The sequence below is a fragment of the Tenrec ecaudatus genome, chromosome 10 (genome assembly GCF_050624435.1).
Source record: "Tenrec ecaudatus isolate mTenEca1 chromosome 10, mTenEca1.hap1, whole genome shotgun sequence".
NCBI lineage: Eukaryota > Metazoa > Chordata > Mammalia > Afrosoricida > Tenrecidae > Tenrec > Tenrec ecaudatus.
This window is the reverse complement of record NC_134539.1, coordinates 139,946,260-139,963,715: the sequence shown is the minus strand read 5'-3', so window position 1 is coordinate 139,963,715 and position 17,456 is coordinate 139,946,260. Positions and strand designations below refer to the sequence as shown.

The window sequence follows — 17,456 nt, the reverse complement described above, 5'->3', positions numbered from 1 at the left end:
TATGTTTTGTATCACCCTTCAACAAGCAGGAGGAGACAGGCAGACTCGTGGTCCTAGGAATTTGACTCAGGGCAGGAGGACTGAACTGCCCCCAACAGCTCACAGAACTGGGGACTGGACACTCGCAGCTGCCAAGCTAGTTCTCACTCAGGACCTCCGAAGCCAGGGGTGTTTCTGTGGGCCGTTTCCTGGGCTTGGGGCAGGGCTGAGCCGGCTACAGTACAGACTTAGTCCAACGGTCTCCATGGCCATGAGTCTGGTTGGTGTGTCTGGGGTGGTGTGGTGTGATGTGTGTGTGTGTGTGTGTGTGTGTATCCTGTTTCTAGTGGCCATCCCCTTGGGGGGGGTGTGTCTGTTTGTGTAGATTCTGTTTCTAGTGGCCATCCCCTTGGTTGACAGCCCCGCAGACCCCTCAGGCTCAGCTCTGAGAGGTGGGGGAGGGGGGGCACTGCCACCACGGTCCTAGACCTGTGGCTGTAGGCAGTGAAGGGACAAGCTAAGATGGTTTCCCTGGTTGAACCCAGGCCCGGCTGTTCACCTTGGTGACAGCACAAGGAGGGGGACCGTCTGAAGGCATTGCTCCAAATGTCACGACGTCATTGTGTGACCAGTCAGGCAGCCCCCCGCCTCCCCGCCCCCCCCCCAACAGGAGCATGTACTGAGTTCTTGCATCATGGGTCATCCTCGTCCACTTGGATGCCAAGGCCAAGTGCTTGACCTCCCCAGCTGCAGCCCTCACCCCTGCCCCCACCCCGGTTACCGGAGAAGGCTCAGCTGTCCCCTCCTGAACACGAGAGTGTGAAGGGTCCTAGAGATGAACACTCCGTGCCGGGCAGCTTAGTCACTGCAGCTCCCAGCTGTCACCCTGCTGGGGTGCTCCGAGTCCCCGGCAACAAGGTAAACAAGCCTTAATATAGTGAAGACGACAAATACTGCCTATCTCACCTCCCCAAGGCCGTCGGAAGAGCGCCAGCCACAACACACAGCTGCTCTGCCCACCAGAGCCGACCCCTCAGAGCCCCCCACCCAGGAGCACCCCTTGGGGTGCCTTGCTGGCAGCCCACACCACCCCTCCTTCCTCTTCCGGCAGGGCAGCTGGGTGGGGAAACCGGATGAAACACAGTCCCCGGCTAAGGGTGGGGGCAGGACCTTGGAGGCGGCCAGGGAGCAGAGGTCAGGCTGCCCAAGGTCAGAGCAAGCTGGACGCTCCAAGAGAACTTGCAGAGCAGACCCACTGAAGAAGACGGGGAGCACATTCCAGGGGGCTGCTCAGGGCCATGGCGCTGACTGCGAGCCCGACCTGCTCCCTCCTGAAGGGCCCTGAGGGAAAGCCACACTCCAAAAGTTTCAGGGGGGCCTCCCCAACTAAACCCAGGTTGATAACAGCGGATACTTTCCCTGGTAACCTCGGGCGAGTTACTCGTCTAGGTTGTAGTGTTCTCATCTGTCAAGTGGGGGGCCTAGGCCACAGTAAGCAGTCAGTACCTACTGTTCGTGAGGGCTGAGAACAGTGTTAAATTCAGTACCAACCCTTCACGGCCCAGCCCCTCACCCCGACACCCACACGGGAGAGGCAGGCCCGACGGGCAGCTGGACCTGGACGAGAAGGGCAGTGGCGGGGAGAGCTGGCCGCCCTTTCCACCTGTGCCTGCGCTCCTGGGCTGGCCGTGACATCTGTCTAAAGAGCCCTTGTGTTCTGAAGTTTCCCCACTTGCTCTGGGAGGTGTTGTGAGCATCGCTGATATGCTACAGAGGGTGTATCCGTTTCTTCAAACGTGAAAGCAGAGGTCATCGCAATGTTGTCACGCTGCCTCCGGCCAAGAATAACAGCAGCAGCAGCATGCAGCACGTCCCTCCCGGTCACGGCTCACGGCGACCCTACAGGACAGGGAAGCACTGCCCCTGTGGGCTTCTGAGACTGACTCTTCACAGGAGTGCAAAGCCTCCCCTTTCTCCCCTGGCGCAGCTGGTGGCTTCAAACTGCTGACCTTGCAGTTAGCAGCCCACCCTCTGCGCCACCAGGCTCTGGCTTCATCTGGAGTTTGGTTAATTAACAATAGTACATATCTGCCCTAACCACCTAGTAGCCGGCTGGAAACTACACATGCCTCCTTGAGAGAAGGTATAATTATTCCAGTCTTAAGCAACCATTAACGCCTTCCTGACAGGACACAGGGCACGGCCATGACTGAAGGCCCCAGCGTTCCATGCTGGGGCCTTTTCTCCCGTGAAGCACCCCCAAAATCCAAGCTGCCCAGTAGCCGTGTCAAAGGAACCCCGCGGGGTGAGGCACCTGTGTCTTCAAGCTGGAGCCTTGGAATCAGATTCGAGGCACCGTACCTCCTACTCCCCTCCGATTCCACATTCTCCTCCCGACACACGTATCGTGGCTGTTGGAATCACAGCAGCCTCCAAAGGCCCAGTTTCACCAAACCGACCCTCAAAAGGCACTTCCTGTGACCTGGGGTAGAAACCGGGCTCCCTGGGACTCGCTCGTCATTGGCATGTGGCCCACTGGCACCTGGCGCCAGCCTTCCCGTGTGCAACATGCTGTGGGCGCTGTAGAGAATGAGCCCTGTTTGGGAAGTGTGGAGGCCCCACAACATGTACAGCTTTGCTGAGGCGCACCCCGCTCAGCTCAGCTCCGTCCTCACAGGAACCAGCTGCAGCAGCTGGGGAGGGGGACTCAAAACCCCTCACTGCCGTCGAGGCCACGCTGACCCCGTAGGACAGGGTAGAACTGCCCCTGTGGGTTTCTGAGACTGTCACTCTTGACCAGAGTTTAAGCCTCATCTTTTTTCCCCACGGAGCAGCTGGTTTCAAACTGCTGACCTCGCAGTTAGCAGGCCAGCTCCTCACCCACTATGCCCCCAGGGCTCTGGCCCCTATTAGAGAAACTCGGTACTAGGGTGACAATGTCAAGGCGTCCAGGAAGGAGCCCGATTGTAGTACATCACCGCCCTGATGTGATTGAACTATGGAGTGATACCCGTATTCACTCCCAATGAATAATACGTTTTAAAAATTAAAAAATAAAAGGACTCGGTACCTAACAAGCTGCCTCTATCTAGTCCAGCTGGGTGAGTAAACACACATGGAAACGCGTGGGTGAGGGAAGGCCGTCGGCTTTGGGATGTGGCTGAGCCTGGCCCTCAGCCAGGATTGTTCCTAGCCAAGGCCTGGCTCTTTCCGCCACGTCAGGCAGCCACTCTGTCCAGCAAGGAGTCGATGATGGCCTCTCCAGGCCCATGCCCTGCTGCCAACACATCCCTGGGCACCTCCTATGTGTCCAGACCATGTTGGAAACAGCCACAAGCAGCGGGCACAGCAACACTGCCCCACTACCTGCCCGAGTGGAGACCTGGGGCCTCTCGGAGGCGGCGATGGGCAATAGTGAGTGAGGGACGACGCTGAGGCTTCTGCCCAGGGGGGCGCCTGAGACCACCTCTTAGCACCACCCTCTCTTACTTCTAGTCAGAAACCGGATTCTGAAGAGTGGATGTGGGCATGGGCATGGATCCACAAAAGCCATGCTCACGTCCCAGGTTTAAAAAAAAAAATCCTCTATTAGACAGCCTGCCAGGCGCCTGGACAGTGACTGCTGCCCTTGCCCAGAGCCAGCGCTCCAGGACATTAATAAAGACATCGTGCCTGACACCCAGGCGCTGCCTGACTTCGGGGTTGTCACTGGGAACACAGGCAGGCTGGGCCTGGAGCCCAGAGGGGACCAGGTAGCCGTTACCAGATGGCGCCCTGACAGGAAGCTCTCCCTCATGCCTGACCCGCCACCTCTGGCTCCTTCCAGGTGCGGGTCGAAGTGTTCCGGGCAGAGGAGCTGGTGGCCTGTGCAGGACTGACCTCGCCCAGAATTGTCCCCTTATATGGCGCTGTGAAAGAAGGTCCCTGGGTCAGCATCTTCATGGAACTGTTGGAAGGTAAGCCGCCCACCCAGTGGCTCCTCCTAAGCTTAGAGCCAAGTCTCACACACACACACACACACACACACACACACACACACACACACACGTCTTGCCCAACGACCTTGGCCCTTCATCCACTTTAACCTCTTGACCCTGTGACGTCTGCAGGGATGGCCTGCTTTTCTGCCACCTGCCCTCCTCTCGCCCTTGGCCTGCGGGAGGTCTGGCAGAGCCCCATGTAAAGACTGGCCTGGTCCCCTAGGTGGCTCCCTGGGCCAGCTCATCAAGCAGAAAGGCTGTCTGCCAGAGGACCGGGCCCTGTACTACCTGGGGCAGGCCTTGGAGGGGCTGGCATACCTGCACGCCCGGAGGATTCTGCATGGAGACATCAAAGGTGAGGCCCAGGCCCTGGTCCCAGTGGGCTCAGCTCTTTCCCTAGCCCATCCTGCCTGGTGACTTCCCCACGTTGTCCCAGGCCAGTCATCTTCAGCGGCAGGGCTTCAGAATCAGCCTGACAGGCTGTGGGAGGGGGCAGGATGGTCTCCAGACCCCCCGTCAGTTCTGAGTGGGGTGGTGCCCACGGAGAGCTGAAGACCCCACCAGAGGCCACTGGGAGAGGGTGGGGACAGTGGACGCACCCCTGGAGTAAGCCCCGCGCTCATCCCATCTTCCCCTGAGAAGTCACGCCTGCTGCCTGCCTCTAGCCTGAGCTGATACTTCCTCCCATGCTCTGTGTCTAATGAAACGAAGCAGAAGCAGCCACTGCCCTGTAGGATCAGCCAGAAAGTGACCTCACTAGAGGGCCAGGGCAGGCCAAGCCAGGGTGGGCTGGCACATGACTCACGTGATGTGACTCATGCGTGATGTGACTCACGTCTTTCCCTTCCACCCCCGGGCAATCTGGCAGCTGACAACGTGCTCCTGTCCGGCGATGGGAGCCGGGCAGCCCTCTGTGATTTTGGCCATGCTGTGTGCCTTCAACCTCACGGCCTGGGGACATCCCTGCTCACAGGTAAGACCCCCAGAGTGCCCCACCCTGCCATGCTAACAGCAGCCGCCCTTACTGCCTACACACTAGTGGGAGGCCTTTGCCGGGCTTCCAGTAATGGGAGTAAGAGACGTGCATCTTTATACCCACCAGCGCATCTCCAAGTCTTGCAGCCACGCGGGTCACTTGGTAAAGCTTGAATAACAGCTATCCGGTGTTCATGTCTGAAGGTCCCATTACCCAAGGAAGGGACAGGAGAGGCTGGGACTCTCCCAGGGCCTCAGACCTTCCTCTTCCGAGCCTCCATGACCCATCACTCTGACCTAGCTCTGCGGTCAGACTGTGCTTCCAAGAGGTGATCCCAACTCCCCCCCTCCAAGAACACCTCTGACTGCAAGCGAGGTGGGCTGACCCGGGGACCAGTGCTCTGCGGCCAGGGACGTACCTATTGTTAACTCAGCTCATCAGGAAAGTAATCCATGCCCAAGTGTCTGGCACGTGCAGAGTTAAGTAGAACAAGAGAGAAGGGGGTGGGGGTGGGGAGATTTCGCCATGTCTGTCTCTTGCCTAGATCTACGATCATGGGGAGTTCAGATCATTCCTTGCTCCCACCCCCACCCGCTTTTCGTTACAGTGAAGGCGAGGGTGATACCATTGTTGTTTTCCTTTCTAGCATGGGGCATAAAATGATTCATTTCGGGCAAAGGGCAAACAGCCTATGGCAGGGGGTCTTTAAAGGACTGTCTCGGGACCTGAAGCACCTCACGTCCACATGCAGATGGAGGGGTGTCTCGCCCGCTTTTCACAGCAGAAAGCAGAGCTGAGCAAAATGCACTGGATAGCGCCACAGCTGTGTGCTGTCGCCCTGCCCAGCCTTCTGGTCCGAGTCTGCAGTTGGGTTCCTCTCCCCTCTAACGTCTCAGGCACAACGTGCCACCAGTCTTGTCTTCGGCCTGACCGTCAGTGTCAAGCCGCCCGCTCCTTGGTATCAAAAGGCACTGGAAAAGTTGTCCCTGCTGTGCGCCAAGCTTGGTCCTGGTCCCAGCAGGGTCCCAGCCTCAGCTCATCCCCAGCAAGTTTGAATGGGGGGCTTTGTCTCCTCCATGTGGGAAGCCACGTTAACAAGGAACCACCTGGGGTATCCAGGAACTGGCCAGTGCTCTTGTCCATCCGCATTCACGGTCGCCTTTCCTGTCTCGCCGTCACCTTCTCAGGGGACTACATCCCCGGCACAGAGACGCACATGGCTCCAGAGGTGGTGATGGGCAAGCCCTGTGACCCCAAGGTGGACGTCTGGAGCAGCTGCTGCATGCTGCTGCACATGCTCAATGGCTGCCACCCGTGGGCCCAGTACTTCCCAGGGCCACTCTTCCTGCAGGTCAGTGGCGGCCCCAGGGAAGGCACAGAGCCTGGGCTGGAGGTGCAGGGGGTCCTCCCATTAGGGTTGTGCCTTGGTGGGAGCTAGGGGCAGGGGGAGATCTTGTGGAAGATGTGGAACCTAACTGCAACACCACCCCATTGCGGGGAGAGGTCCCCAGTGAGGATTACTCCACTGAGTTCAGGGCAGTTCAGAGCCCCAGTCACCTGCTTCCTAACCTGCTGGGCCTCTTGCTCCCCTGCTCTGGCCTGCCCTACCTGTGACCTCTTCAGGAGGAGAAGGGGAGGACTCTCCGCCACAGGACCCTGGGTCTCTCCACGCCCAGGGACAGGCCCTCGCAGGCAGCACTGAGTGGGGCAGGGACAGGCTGATGCTGAAAAACAAGGATCGCCCGCCGGCCTCACCATGCTGTCTCTCAACCCCCAGATTGCCAACGAGCCACCCCCTGTGAGGGAGATCCCCCCTTCCTGTGCCCCGCTCACTGCCCAGGCCATCCGGGAGGGGCTAAGGAAGGAGCCTGTCCACAGAGCGTCCGCACTGGAGCTGAGGGGCAGGGTCAGCCTGGCACTGCAGCAAGGTGAGTGCGGGGGTGGGGGGAAAGGGGGTGCTGCCAGGAGCCAGGAGTGTAGTGGGCAGGAGCGAGCCACTTACCTGGGAACCCTGACTTGCCCATCTTGGATGTGGTCAGAGGGGCAGCGAGGCACCCCAAGTCGCGGCCTAGCGAGAAGGGAAGATTTGGGAGATGGAGGGGCTCAAGCTCAAAAAGCAAGCCCGGGGTCCCTCTACCATCCTCTGGGGGGGCCGTGAGAAATGGGGCCCCAGCCTCTGAGAGAGGCCCCAGGTGGAAACCTCCTGGGTGTACTTCCCACACAGATCCAGCAGGGGCGCTGTCTGAGGGAGGAGGGCACTGGGGCCATCTCAGCCTTGCTGGGAGGAGGAGAGCTAACAAGTGGGGCTGACCAGGCAGCTGTGACAGCAATGGCTTCGTGCTGCGTCTGCGGACCCCAACCGCGTGAGACAGAACGCGGGGGACTCCGTACATGCTAAACCGATCAACCAAAGCCACACAACACATGCAACACACATGCAAACAAAAAGACACGCTCCACCTGCCTGAATGCCCTGGGAATGCGCACAGGAAGGGCAGCTCTGGGAGTCTAGAGGCAACAAACCCACGCCCAGCTGCTCAGTAGTTGTAATGATGGAGGTGAGCTCAGGAAGCATGGCGGGGGGGTGGGGGGGGGGAATGGAGAGCTGGCAGGGTTGTGGGGGGCAGGAGCGGCTTTAGCAGAGGATTCAAGGATGGAGCTGCGCAGCACTGTTGTGAAATCTCTTGTACATCACAAAGTCCCCGTCCGGAGCCAGTTCTGTCGCCTTTCCGTTTGCTCCTGGGGCCAAAAGGGAAATGGAATGACAGACAAACACAGTCCTAGTCCCATTTCTGAGGTCAGCTTCCCCAAAAGCCCCTCTGGAGACCACCTCTGCCTACTAAGTGGTCTCCCTCCTAAGGACCAGCAAGAGGCCCCCCAGTGCCTCAGGGCAGCCACTTTCTGCTCGGAAAGGTAGTCTTAACACAATGCATGCCCCTTTGGTGCTGACATGCCCCCCCCGCCTCCCCCCCCCCCCGTGTGCTCGCTGCCTTGTAGTGGGAGGTCTGAAGAGCCCTTGGAGAGGAGACTATAAAGAGCCAAGACACCTACCATCAAAGCAAGACAACTCTCACCAGACCCTCCGAGCCCAGCCAAGGGGAACCTCGCCAGGGGCCCCGGGGTCCCAGCCAGCAGAAGACACAGCAGGCAGGACTTCGAAGGACCAGCCTCCTATACCGCCTGAACCCCCAGAGCCAAACAAGTCTCCAACCGTGAACTGGAGCAAGGAGGAGTCTGGGACTTGGGAGCCCTTACCTCTGTCCTCCCTGGAGCCAGCTCCCGCCAAAGGCCCCAGCTCACCAGAACGCAGAGCAACCTTCCCTGACCAGGAGCTGCAGCAGCTGGAGCTAGGTATGGCAGGCCTGGCCCTCGGGCCCCTGGGCCCCCTCCTCTGTGCCCAGCCTGGCTTTTCCCCTGCAAAGCCAGGGCCCTCCCAGTCTTCATCTCCGTGCCCCGCTCCCACAGAACTGTTTCTGAGCAGCCTGGCGCAGCCGTTCTCGCTCGAGGAGCAGGAGCAGATCTTGTCCTGCCTCAGTGTCGACAGCCTCTCCTCGTCAGAGGACAGTGAGAAGGTAAGGCCACCGTGGGCCCGAGTCCCCTCCCAGGGTGCCCTGGCTCCATGCCAGAGGGTGCAGGGACACTGAGCATGAAGTGGGTCCTGGGAAGGTGAGGGATCCCACAGGTGAGGGGTGGGGTGGGTTTAGCAGCGGGAGATTGTCCATCTTCAGCAGCTAGGAATATCACGGAGGTGGCCTGGAGTTCCATCAAAGTGCTCTTTGTCCGCCTCGGGCCCATGGGCCTCTGAGAGCGCAGCACCAGCTCAGCCTCCACAGGGCCCAGTAGGACCGTGCTCCAGCCCAGGCCAGGAGCAGCTCTGGGAGGGTGCCTCTGTCCTAATGAGACCAAGGCCGGAGAGGGTTGTCAGAGCCCCGGGGCCTGAGGCTGTGTCCCCCTTGTTTTTCAGAACCCGTCGAAGGCCTCTCAGAGCTCCCGAGACACCCTGAGCTCCGGCGTGCATTCCTGGGGCAGCCAGGCAGAGGCCCGCAGCTCCAGCTGGAATATGGTGCTGGCCCGCGCACGGCCCACAGACACCCCAAGCCATTTCAATGGTCAGTCCCACACTCGCCTGCTCAGCGCCCCCAGTAGCAGCGGATCTGCCTGTGACAAGGGAGCCCTTGCGGGGCCCCACCCCTCTCCCTTGGACACAATGGAGGAGGCCCCCACATCCTGAGACACCTGGCTAGTCAGGAGCATAGAACAGAGGCCCTGACTACCCCTTGGGCAGCCTTTGTCCTGAGGGGTAGTGGAGAACAGTGCCCCCCACAGGCCATTTCTGGGGTGGCATAAGCTCTCCTGGCTCGGGGAGGAGAGTGTCTCCCCGCCAAGAGTCAGGACACTGCCCAGCATCTTCTGAAGGGAGCTGGCAGAATGGGAGCTCCAGGGTTTTAATCAGGAACTCAGCAGCCAGCTGGCCAGGGCCGGGAGTTAGACTTCTGGGCTCCAGACTCTGAGAAAGCCAACGGGCAATTCCTTGGGGTTCAGCTCAACTGCATAAGTCAGGTAGTGGTTTGGAGAGGGGTGCGGCGCCCCCGTTGCCCCAGCCAGAGCTAGTCCAGCACCAAGAGCAGTGCCCCCCAAGTTTGCCACAATCTAATTTCAGAATCTCTGTTTTCCGATCTTTTCCACTTTGCATCCAATTTGGGATACTGCGTCCCCAGAAGAGCCAACCACTGTGCACTAGGCTCAGCATTGTGCCCAGTGCAGGCTAGATTCTAGAGGTTGGCAGAAACCCACCAGGAAAGGGTAACGCCAGGGCCATGTCAGCCTAATTGCCCTTTCTGCAGATGCACCTCAGCCAGGCCCATACAGGACAGAGAGACTCTTTAGCAAAAGGTTCCCCACACCCTGCCAGACCCTGCTCCTCAGCAAGTCAGCCCCCTGACTCACCCCTGACCTTGTAGGTGTGAGAGTCCTCATCCAGTCCCTCAATGGCGAACACCTGCACATTCGCGAGTTCCACCGGGCCAAGGTGGGAGACATCGCAACAGGCATCAGCAGCCAGGTAAGCAGCCAGGGCCCTGCCCGTGGGGAGGCTTATGAATCAGTGGGGACTGTCCTCTATTCCCCAGGGCTGGGGATTCAGGACCCGGCTGTCAGTGGTGACTGAGGACCCTCAGGATCTGCCGGAATGAAGGGGGGTCGTGCCCTCGGCTGCCCACTGAAGAACTGGCAGCTCAACTTCTGGCTCTCTTAAGAGCCCTGTGCCAGCTATCTCAGGCAAACCGGTTTGCTCCGCCCTCCAGATCCCAGCCACCGCCTTCAGCCTGGTGACCAAGGATGGGCAGCCTGTGGGCTATGACATGGAGGTGCCAGACTCGGGCATCGACCTGCAGTGCATCCTGGCCCCTGACGGCAGCTTCACCTGGAGCTGGAGGGTCAAACATGGCCGCCTAGAGAACAGGCCCTAACCGCCTTCCACCACCAACTCTGCTGTCGGAACCGCCTGCCCTGTGGGAGGCTCAGCCGCTGCCCCTGGCTCAGCAATGGGACCAGCAGAGCAGGACTAGCACCACCACCCAGGCTCTCCTGCCTGAGCCCTGGCCAGCCCGGCCAAGGTGGCCGGGTGAAGAGGAGGAGGAGGAGGAGGAGAGCACAGGATGTCTCCTTCCGGAACAAGGAGGGTCTCTGCCCTGGCCCTGGCAAGCCAGCCGAGCAAGGCTTGCTCCGATCAGCTGGCACTCGCTGGCAGCCAGGTGGGAGAAATAGCAGCTTCGGGCAGGGAGGGGGTGGGGCTGCTCGACCTGCAGGCGGCCTAAACCTGTTGAGAACCAGGTTGGCAAGGGTGCCTGCTCTTGGTCCAGTGGGGAACCCACCTGCCCTGGCCACCAGGACGGCCCTGCAGAGGAAGGAAGCCCTGACCAGGCGTGCTCCCTGGAACCCCCCGCCTCACTTGGCAGGCCCGTGCACACAGGGCCCGACCAAGAGCCAAAGGTGTTTCTGTGGACCGGCTCTGCCCCTAAGCATCCGCAGCCGAAGCATCACAGAGAGCCGCTACTGCCGCCGACTAGCTGCACTCACCTCCTGGATCTGACCCCGGGACCCTGCGACACCACAGGTTACAGAGGGAGCACCAGAGAGGCAAAAGAGATCAGGCAGCGGCGCCATCACCGCCCAGCAAAGCCATCTTCCCTCCTGGCCACGGCCAGGCCACACCCACACTGCCACTGCCCCGCCCCGCCCCTGTGCTTGGGCTGTGTCAGCTGCACTTTTGATTTCTCGAAGCACTTTCAGGCTGCCCTCCAGGAGGGCAGCTCCGTGGCTCTGCACGAGCACAAGGCATGACATGGCCCCAGTGGCCCTGAGACAAGTGGAAGGGACTCGACTGTTGACGTGCCTGTACCCACATGCCACCCCCCACCAACCACCTCCAGATTGCTCTCCCCTCTCCCCACAGCCCCACCCTAGGGGGGGGCGTATCAGGATGCATGTAGCATTAAATCACTGTGAATCATTGCGCGGTGGGCAGGTTGGGGGGCGGGGGAAGACCCAGTCTCCTGGGCCAGGAAGGGCCCCCTGAAGCCCCTTGGGGAGCAGCCCCTCACCTGGTTTCAGGAAGCTTGTCTCCTCATCTTGCCCGGGTACCATGTGTCTAGGCAGTCACCTCGAGCCACCCAGGGGAGACCCCCGCCCCAGCACATGAACCCGCCTCCTGGTGCTGTAAGGCTGAGTTGTGGAAACTGTACAATAAAGCTTGACGGGGTGCCAACGTGTTCTCTGTGCCAGTCTGCTCCTCGCTGACCTCGCCTGCCCCGCTGCCATCTCAGGGTCTTCGGCAGCTCCTTGTTTGGGACACCACGCTTCGCCAGTCTGGACCACCCCACCCAGCAGCAGCTGGGCAGCCCCTGGCCAAATGCTGCTAGGCCACAGCGGGAGAGGAGGGGGTGCCAGGGCCTGCACACACACACAGCCGGGCAGCCCAGGAGTGTCATTAAGGGACCAGCACTAATCAGGCCCGGAGAAGTGGGGTGCAGACCACCTACCCGGAACAGCTGAGGCGGAAGCCCTGGCATATCACCCAGATGACTGCCAGGCCCAGGTGCCCTGCTGCAGACGGGCCCATCCACAGATGCACGCCACAGGTCGCAGGGTGCCTTGTCCAGCCTGGCTCCACCGCCCTGACCTGCCCACGTTGTCTGCACACAGAGCGTACGTGCTCACCGCAGGCTGCGCGGAGAAGTCTAGTGCTTGGAGGTGGGCGACCTGTACCCAGGCTGGCAGAATGCACACCCAGAGGACCGCCAGGCCTTACCCTCGCTGTGCAGCGTTCCTCGGGGCCAGGGACCAAGGGCAGAGCAGCCTGGAGCCAGGGAAAAGGGCGCCGTTGCCAGGCAGGGAAGGGCACCTCTCCACCGAGGATGCTCCGCGGTACCAGGGACCGCACCCGCCGCCGCTGCCTTCCGCAGGCCCCAGTCCAGTCACCGGGATTCCCGGACCCAGTTCCCTGCCCACAGGGACGTCACAGAGACGGCGACATCACAGGCGCCAACGCCCTCAGCATGCCCACCGCCCCCTCTCCCCCGGCCCTCAGCCCAAGAGCACACTGGAGGCGGAGGGGCAGCGTTCACCAGCGGGCTCCCCGCCTCCCCGACAGAGTCTCCATCCAAGCCTCCATCGGCATGGGGATGACAGGTGACTGCGGCGGGCGGCGGGGAGGGGATCCCTGCGCGGGGAGCCCAGAGCAGGCAACGCGGAAGAAAGGGAGGGCGGGGCTCGGAGCGGGAGGCTGGGGCGGGCTTTGGGGCCGCTCTGGGGGCTCCCAAAGCACCTTGCGCCTGAACCTAAGTGCCCTCACCAAACCCCTGCTGCTGTCCTGCCCTGCACACCCAGCCACCGCCCCTGCGCTCTGCACCTCTAAGAGCATCCGCCCCCCACGCCCTTCCGAATCCTGGGCTAACGGGAGCCTCAGGGTTCCTGGAGGGGTCCTGGGCTGGGAAGGGGCAGTGGCATGTCCCCAGGAAGACAGCCCATAGGGAACCCCAAACCAGATTATAAAAAACAACACATCATTCCCCCATTGTCCTGGTGGTCGCTTGGTGCATTGGTGCGGGAGGTACAGTCATCTTCAACGAATACTGATTGGGTGCCTCCTGTGTGCCTGGCACTGTCCTGAGCTGAGAGCGCGCTGAACCAAGGTGTTTGGGCCCCTCAGGGCCCTGGGTGTCTCCTTCCCATATGCCCCTGAGATGTGCACTGTCTCCTTGGGAACGTCACTCTCAGAGGACATGGGCCCTCACGTGGAAGATGTGGCAAGGATTGACGCCACAGAACAGTTTCCCACAGGCACCTTCCTTGGCCCCTGGGGCACCACCCCCTGAGGCGGACTCCTGTGCTGGGCCCTAGGGTCCTGCATGGGTGAGTTGGTTCCACAGTTAAACTACGCAGGTTGGACAGTAGGCCTGATTCTGCCAGGAGGACTTTCCAGTCATAGGAAACAGCATGTGCAAAGGCACTGAGGCATGAAAAGGCCTGCTGTGTGCTGGGGTGGCTTGGACTCAGGGCACAGGATGGGAAGATAGGTGTCCGTCCGCACAATGCCTTGAAGGCCGCCACACCAAAGTCTGGACATGCCTGGAGGCAGGTGTGGTCACCGTGCTCACTGAGAACGTCCAGTGAGTGGGGAACTTGGCTGCAGTGGAGGCCCAAAGAGCTATAAGACAGCCCTGTAGACGCAGCAGGACGGGGTGGTGGAGAGGGCTCGCAAGCCTGAACTCAGGCCATAGCTCTGCTGTTCCTAACTGTGGCCTTCTGCCCGTTTCTTCCTCCGGGAGAGGAGAGCCGGGGCTCCCTGTGCATCAGGTGCAGTGAAGAGTAAATACCCCCTCACTCTAAGCCCCCAGTGTCCCTGGGCAGCAAGCCCTAGGTCTGGCTTTGGGAGAGAAGAGAGGCTGACTCCGCATGGAGAGAATGAGAGAGGAGGAGAGGGAAACGGGGTGTGCAAGGTGGACATCAGGGGGAGAGAGATCAGGAGCTGGGGGAGTCACAAATAATCCAAGTGTGTCAGGCTGGGCGGACAAACGAAACAAATCCAGAGACTCCTATTTGTGTAAGAAAGAGCTTTCTATCAAGGAGTCACTGTATCAAGAAAACATCCCAGCCTAGTCCAACTCAAGTCCATAAATCTGGTTCTAGTCCACAAGTCCCTCTTCAGACTCACACAGCCACATGCGATGATGCAGAATGCAGGAAGATCACAGGCCGGAGGGTACAAGGTCATGTGGATCCAATGGTGGTGCCTCTGGCAGCAACCAAGGTCAGCCAGCAGGAAGGTGAAGGCAGAGAGAGTGGGGGGGAAAGCGGGAGGTTCCAGGGCCCTTCTTATGAGAAGGTCCCACCCACAGGCAGTCACCATCAGGCTGTGATGTGATTGACAGGCTAGACTCCACCCCTACACTTTTATAGATCTTCAAGTTGGCATGAAATTATGTAACTATCACACTCAGTTTCCAGTTTGGGTGCTAGTGAGGTTAAGGGAGTGAGAGGCTAAGGAGGAAGGCAGGAGTGAGACATGTAGTCTGGACAGGCAGGGTGTGACCCTCAGGTAAGAAATGGAGGAGGGGCAGCAGAGTTAGGCAGGGTGAGGGAGAGAATGGCTTCATCACTTCAACTTCAGGCCAGACTCTGCCCACCTCTCACTGAGGGTCAGCAAGGGGCTGTGTGCCCAGATCGAGGTCTGTGGGGACAGGGAGGGACTACTGGCAGAGAAGCCTTTGACCCAAGACCATGCATGGAGTGGGGTCCAGAAGGTCTCCAGGAAGACGTGAGCCCCCAGCAGCATCACCAATTGGTTTGGGAAACATTCCAGAAAGAGGAGACAGCTCCTGCTCCAGTAAGGGTTGTGTGACATTCGACAAGTTGACTGTGAGGTCCGTCGATGTGCAGCCAGTAACTGGTGTCTAGATCCGGAGCAGGAGTAAGAAACCCATGTATAAGAGTTTCCTGAAGTCAGACTTGGCAGACAGAACCAGGATAATAAGAGAACATTAGGAACCATCTAGGCCAACCAATTTAACAATTCAGATTAAATAAATTCCTTAAAAGATGCAGACTCCAAAAGCCAACTCATGGGGGAGGGGGGGTGAAAATTGTCTAAACAGTCTGGGTTTGTTTTTAAAAGTTAAATTGGTGATTTTACACTAACTTCCAACAAAGAAACACCAGGCCCACAAGAGGAAAAACCGAGCAGAATCGATAGTTGCAGATAAAGCAGTAGACAAAACTCAACCTCCGATCCTAATTTAAACTATGCAAACTGAAAATAGAGGGGGATCTCCTCCACCTGAGACTGAACCTCGATGGGAAAAGCTGCGGCTGAGCAGGCGCTTCAAAGTGAAGGTTTCATGTGTCCCCCTGAAGCACAAGAGCAAGTAAGGACGTCCACACCACCCCCTCCAGTCAACATTGTGCTAGAGATTATTGCCAGTGCAATCACCCCCCGCCAAAAAAAAATAAAGGCATCCAGATAGGGAAAGAAGATGTCAAACTATCGTGATGCACGCAACTACTTATGTAGAAAATCCTACCAAAACACTAAAACTATGAAAACTAAAACTATTCACAAGCCATTGGAAATTACAATTATTTCAAATACAACAGAACATCACAGGGAAACCCTAACCGTTTGTCCAAGTCAGGCACTAAGGTCCCAAGCTGAATCAATCCGAGATATTTTCTTCTAATCCTCAGTTCACACAATGAATTCGCCTCCTCGTATTATTTATAGCAAAGTTTAACCTGTGCGTGTTGATTCAATTGCCCAGAGAAACCTTGCAAAGCGGGCAGAGGCAGGCTCTGGAGTCAGAAACTTGAGGAATTACAGCACCTGGAGCCCAGGTGGAAGAGAAGCTGAGCAGCAGCCAAGGAGCGTGGTAGCCTAGGAAGAAGAGGGTGTAGACTGCAGGGGTCCTCAAACTTTTTAAACAGGCGGCCAGTTCACTGTCCCTCAGACCCTTAGAGGGCCGGACTATAGTTTTTAAAAAAAACTATGAACAAATTCCTATGCGCACTGCACACAATTTATTTTGAAGTAAAAAACCCAAAACGGGCAAAAACACCCAGCAGGCCGGATAAATGTCCTCGGCGGGCCGCATGTGGCCCACGGGCCATAGTTTGAGGACACCTGGTATAGAGAGATCACTGAGCTGCAGGTGGTGGTGCAGCCCCGGCTCCAACCCTGTCATCTAGGAGACCCAAGATCCACCAGGCCCAAACCTGGCTTCTGGATCACAGAAGCATGTTGTTATTGTCAGGTAGGATAGAGTCAACTCCGACGCATAATGACCCTGTGTATCAAAGAATGAATCGTGGCTTGAGCCCATCGTTGCAGCCACCGTGTCAGTCCATCTCGTGAAGGGTCTTCCTCCTGTATGCTGACCCTCTACTTGACCACGCATGATGTCCTTCCCCGGGGCTGGTCCCTCTCGAGAACATGCTCCAAGTATATGAGATGGCATTACCCTCCTTGTTTCTAAGGCGTGTGCTGTTGTCCTTTTTCTGAGATGGATCTGTTCGTTCTTCTAGCAGCCCACGGCACCCTCAATATTCTTCAACAACACGATTCAGATGGTTGTGTTCTTTTGGCCCTTTTTGTCCATGTCCAGCTCCCTCACGCATCTGAGGTCAGTGAAGGGGCCTTGGCTTGTTGAGTAGGCACATCATCACCTTCAGGGGACATATTTGATTTTCAAAACTTGTTTGATCCCTTGGCTTCTACTTCCATGAGCGTTGACTGTGAATCTGAGTAAAAGGAAAATCCTTGATAACTCTTCTCTGCTAATCATGATGTGGCTTATCCACCCACCTGTGATGATTTTGCTGTCTTTCCTTTTTTATATATAAATATTTTATTGGAGGCGCTCACAGCGTGTATATCCAGACATCAATTGTCTCAAGCACATTTGCACATCAGTTGCCATCCTTTTCAAAACATTTTCTTTCTACTTGAGCCCTTGGTATCAGCTCCTCTTTTTCCCCTCCCTCCCTTCCCACCCTCGTGACCCCTTGATAAATTATAAATTATTCTCATACCTTACATCATCCGCTGTCTCCCTTCACCCACATTTCTGTCGTCCATCCCCCTTGGGGAGCTGGGGATTATACGTTGATCGTTGTGATCGGTTTCCCCTTTCTCCCTCTTCTCCCCACACCTTCCCCTACCCTCATGGTATTGTTACTCCCATTACTATTCCTGGGAGGGTTATCTGTCACGGGAAGAGCTGTGTCAGAGTTCCTATCTGTACCAGTGTGCGTGCTCCCGCCAGCCAGGTTTGTGAGGTAGAACTGGGGTCATGAGTGGGGGAGGAAGCATTAAAGAGCTAGAGAAATGTGTTTCATCGTTGCTATACTGCACTCTGGCTGACGCATCCCTTCCTGGTGACCCTTCTGTGAGGGGATATCCAATTGTCTTCAGATGCGCTTTGGGTCTCCACGCCGCCCTCCCACTCATTCACATCGATATGATTGTT

General features: G+C 58.2%; 1 protein-coding gene across 1 annotated transcript in view; it reads left to right on the top strand.

The window, feature by feature from the left end:
* Positions 1 to 11,689, top strand: part of MAP3K14 (mitogen-activated protein kinase kinase kinase 14) — a 39,981-nt gene extending 28,292 nt beyond the window's left edge. Inside the window, exons 7-16 of the mRNA XM_075561994.1 lie at positions 3,806 to 3,935; positions 4,183 to 4,314; positions 4,828 to 4,932; positions 6,123 to 6,286; positions 6,713 to 6,863; positions 7,933 to 8,286; positions 8,401 to 8,507; positions 8,900 to 9,044; positions 9,897 to 9,997; positions 10,239 to 11,689. Of these exons, the coding sequence (XP_075418109.1) occupies positions 3,806 to 3,935; positions 4,183 to 4,314; positions 4,828 to 4,932; positions 6,123 to 6,286; positions 6,713 to 6,863; positions 7,933 to 8,286; positions 8,401 to 8,507; positions 8,900 to 9,044; positions 9,897 to 9,997; positions 10,239 to 10,403 (1,554 nt within the window). The 3' untranslated portion in view covers positions 10,404 to 11,689. The remainder of the gene's footprint in view (positions 1 to 3,805; positions 3,936 to 4,182; positions 4,315 to 4,827; positions 4,933 to 6,122; positions 6,287 to 6,712; positions 6,864 to 7,932; positions 8,287 to 8,400; positions 8,508 to 8,899; positions 9,045 to 9,896; positions 9,998 to 10,238) is intronic.
* The last annotated feature ends 5,767 nt before the right edge of the window (positions 11,690 to 17,456 follow it).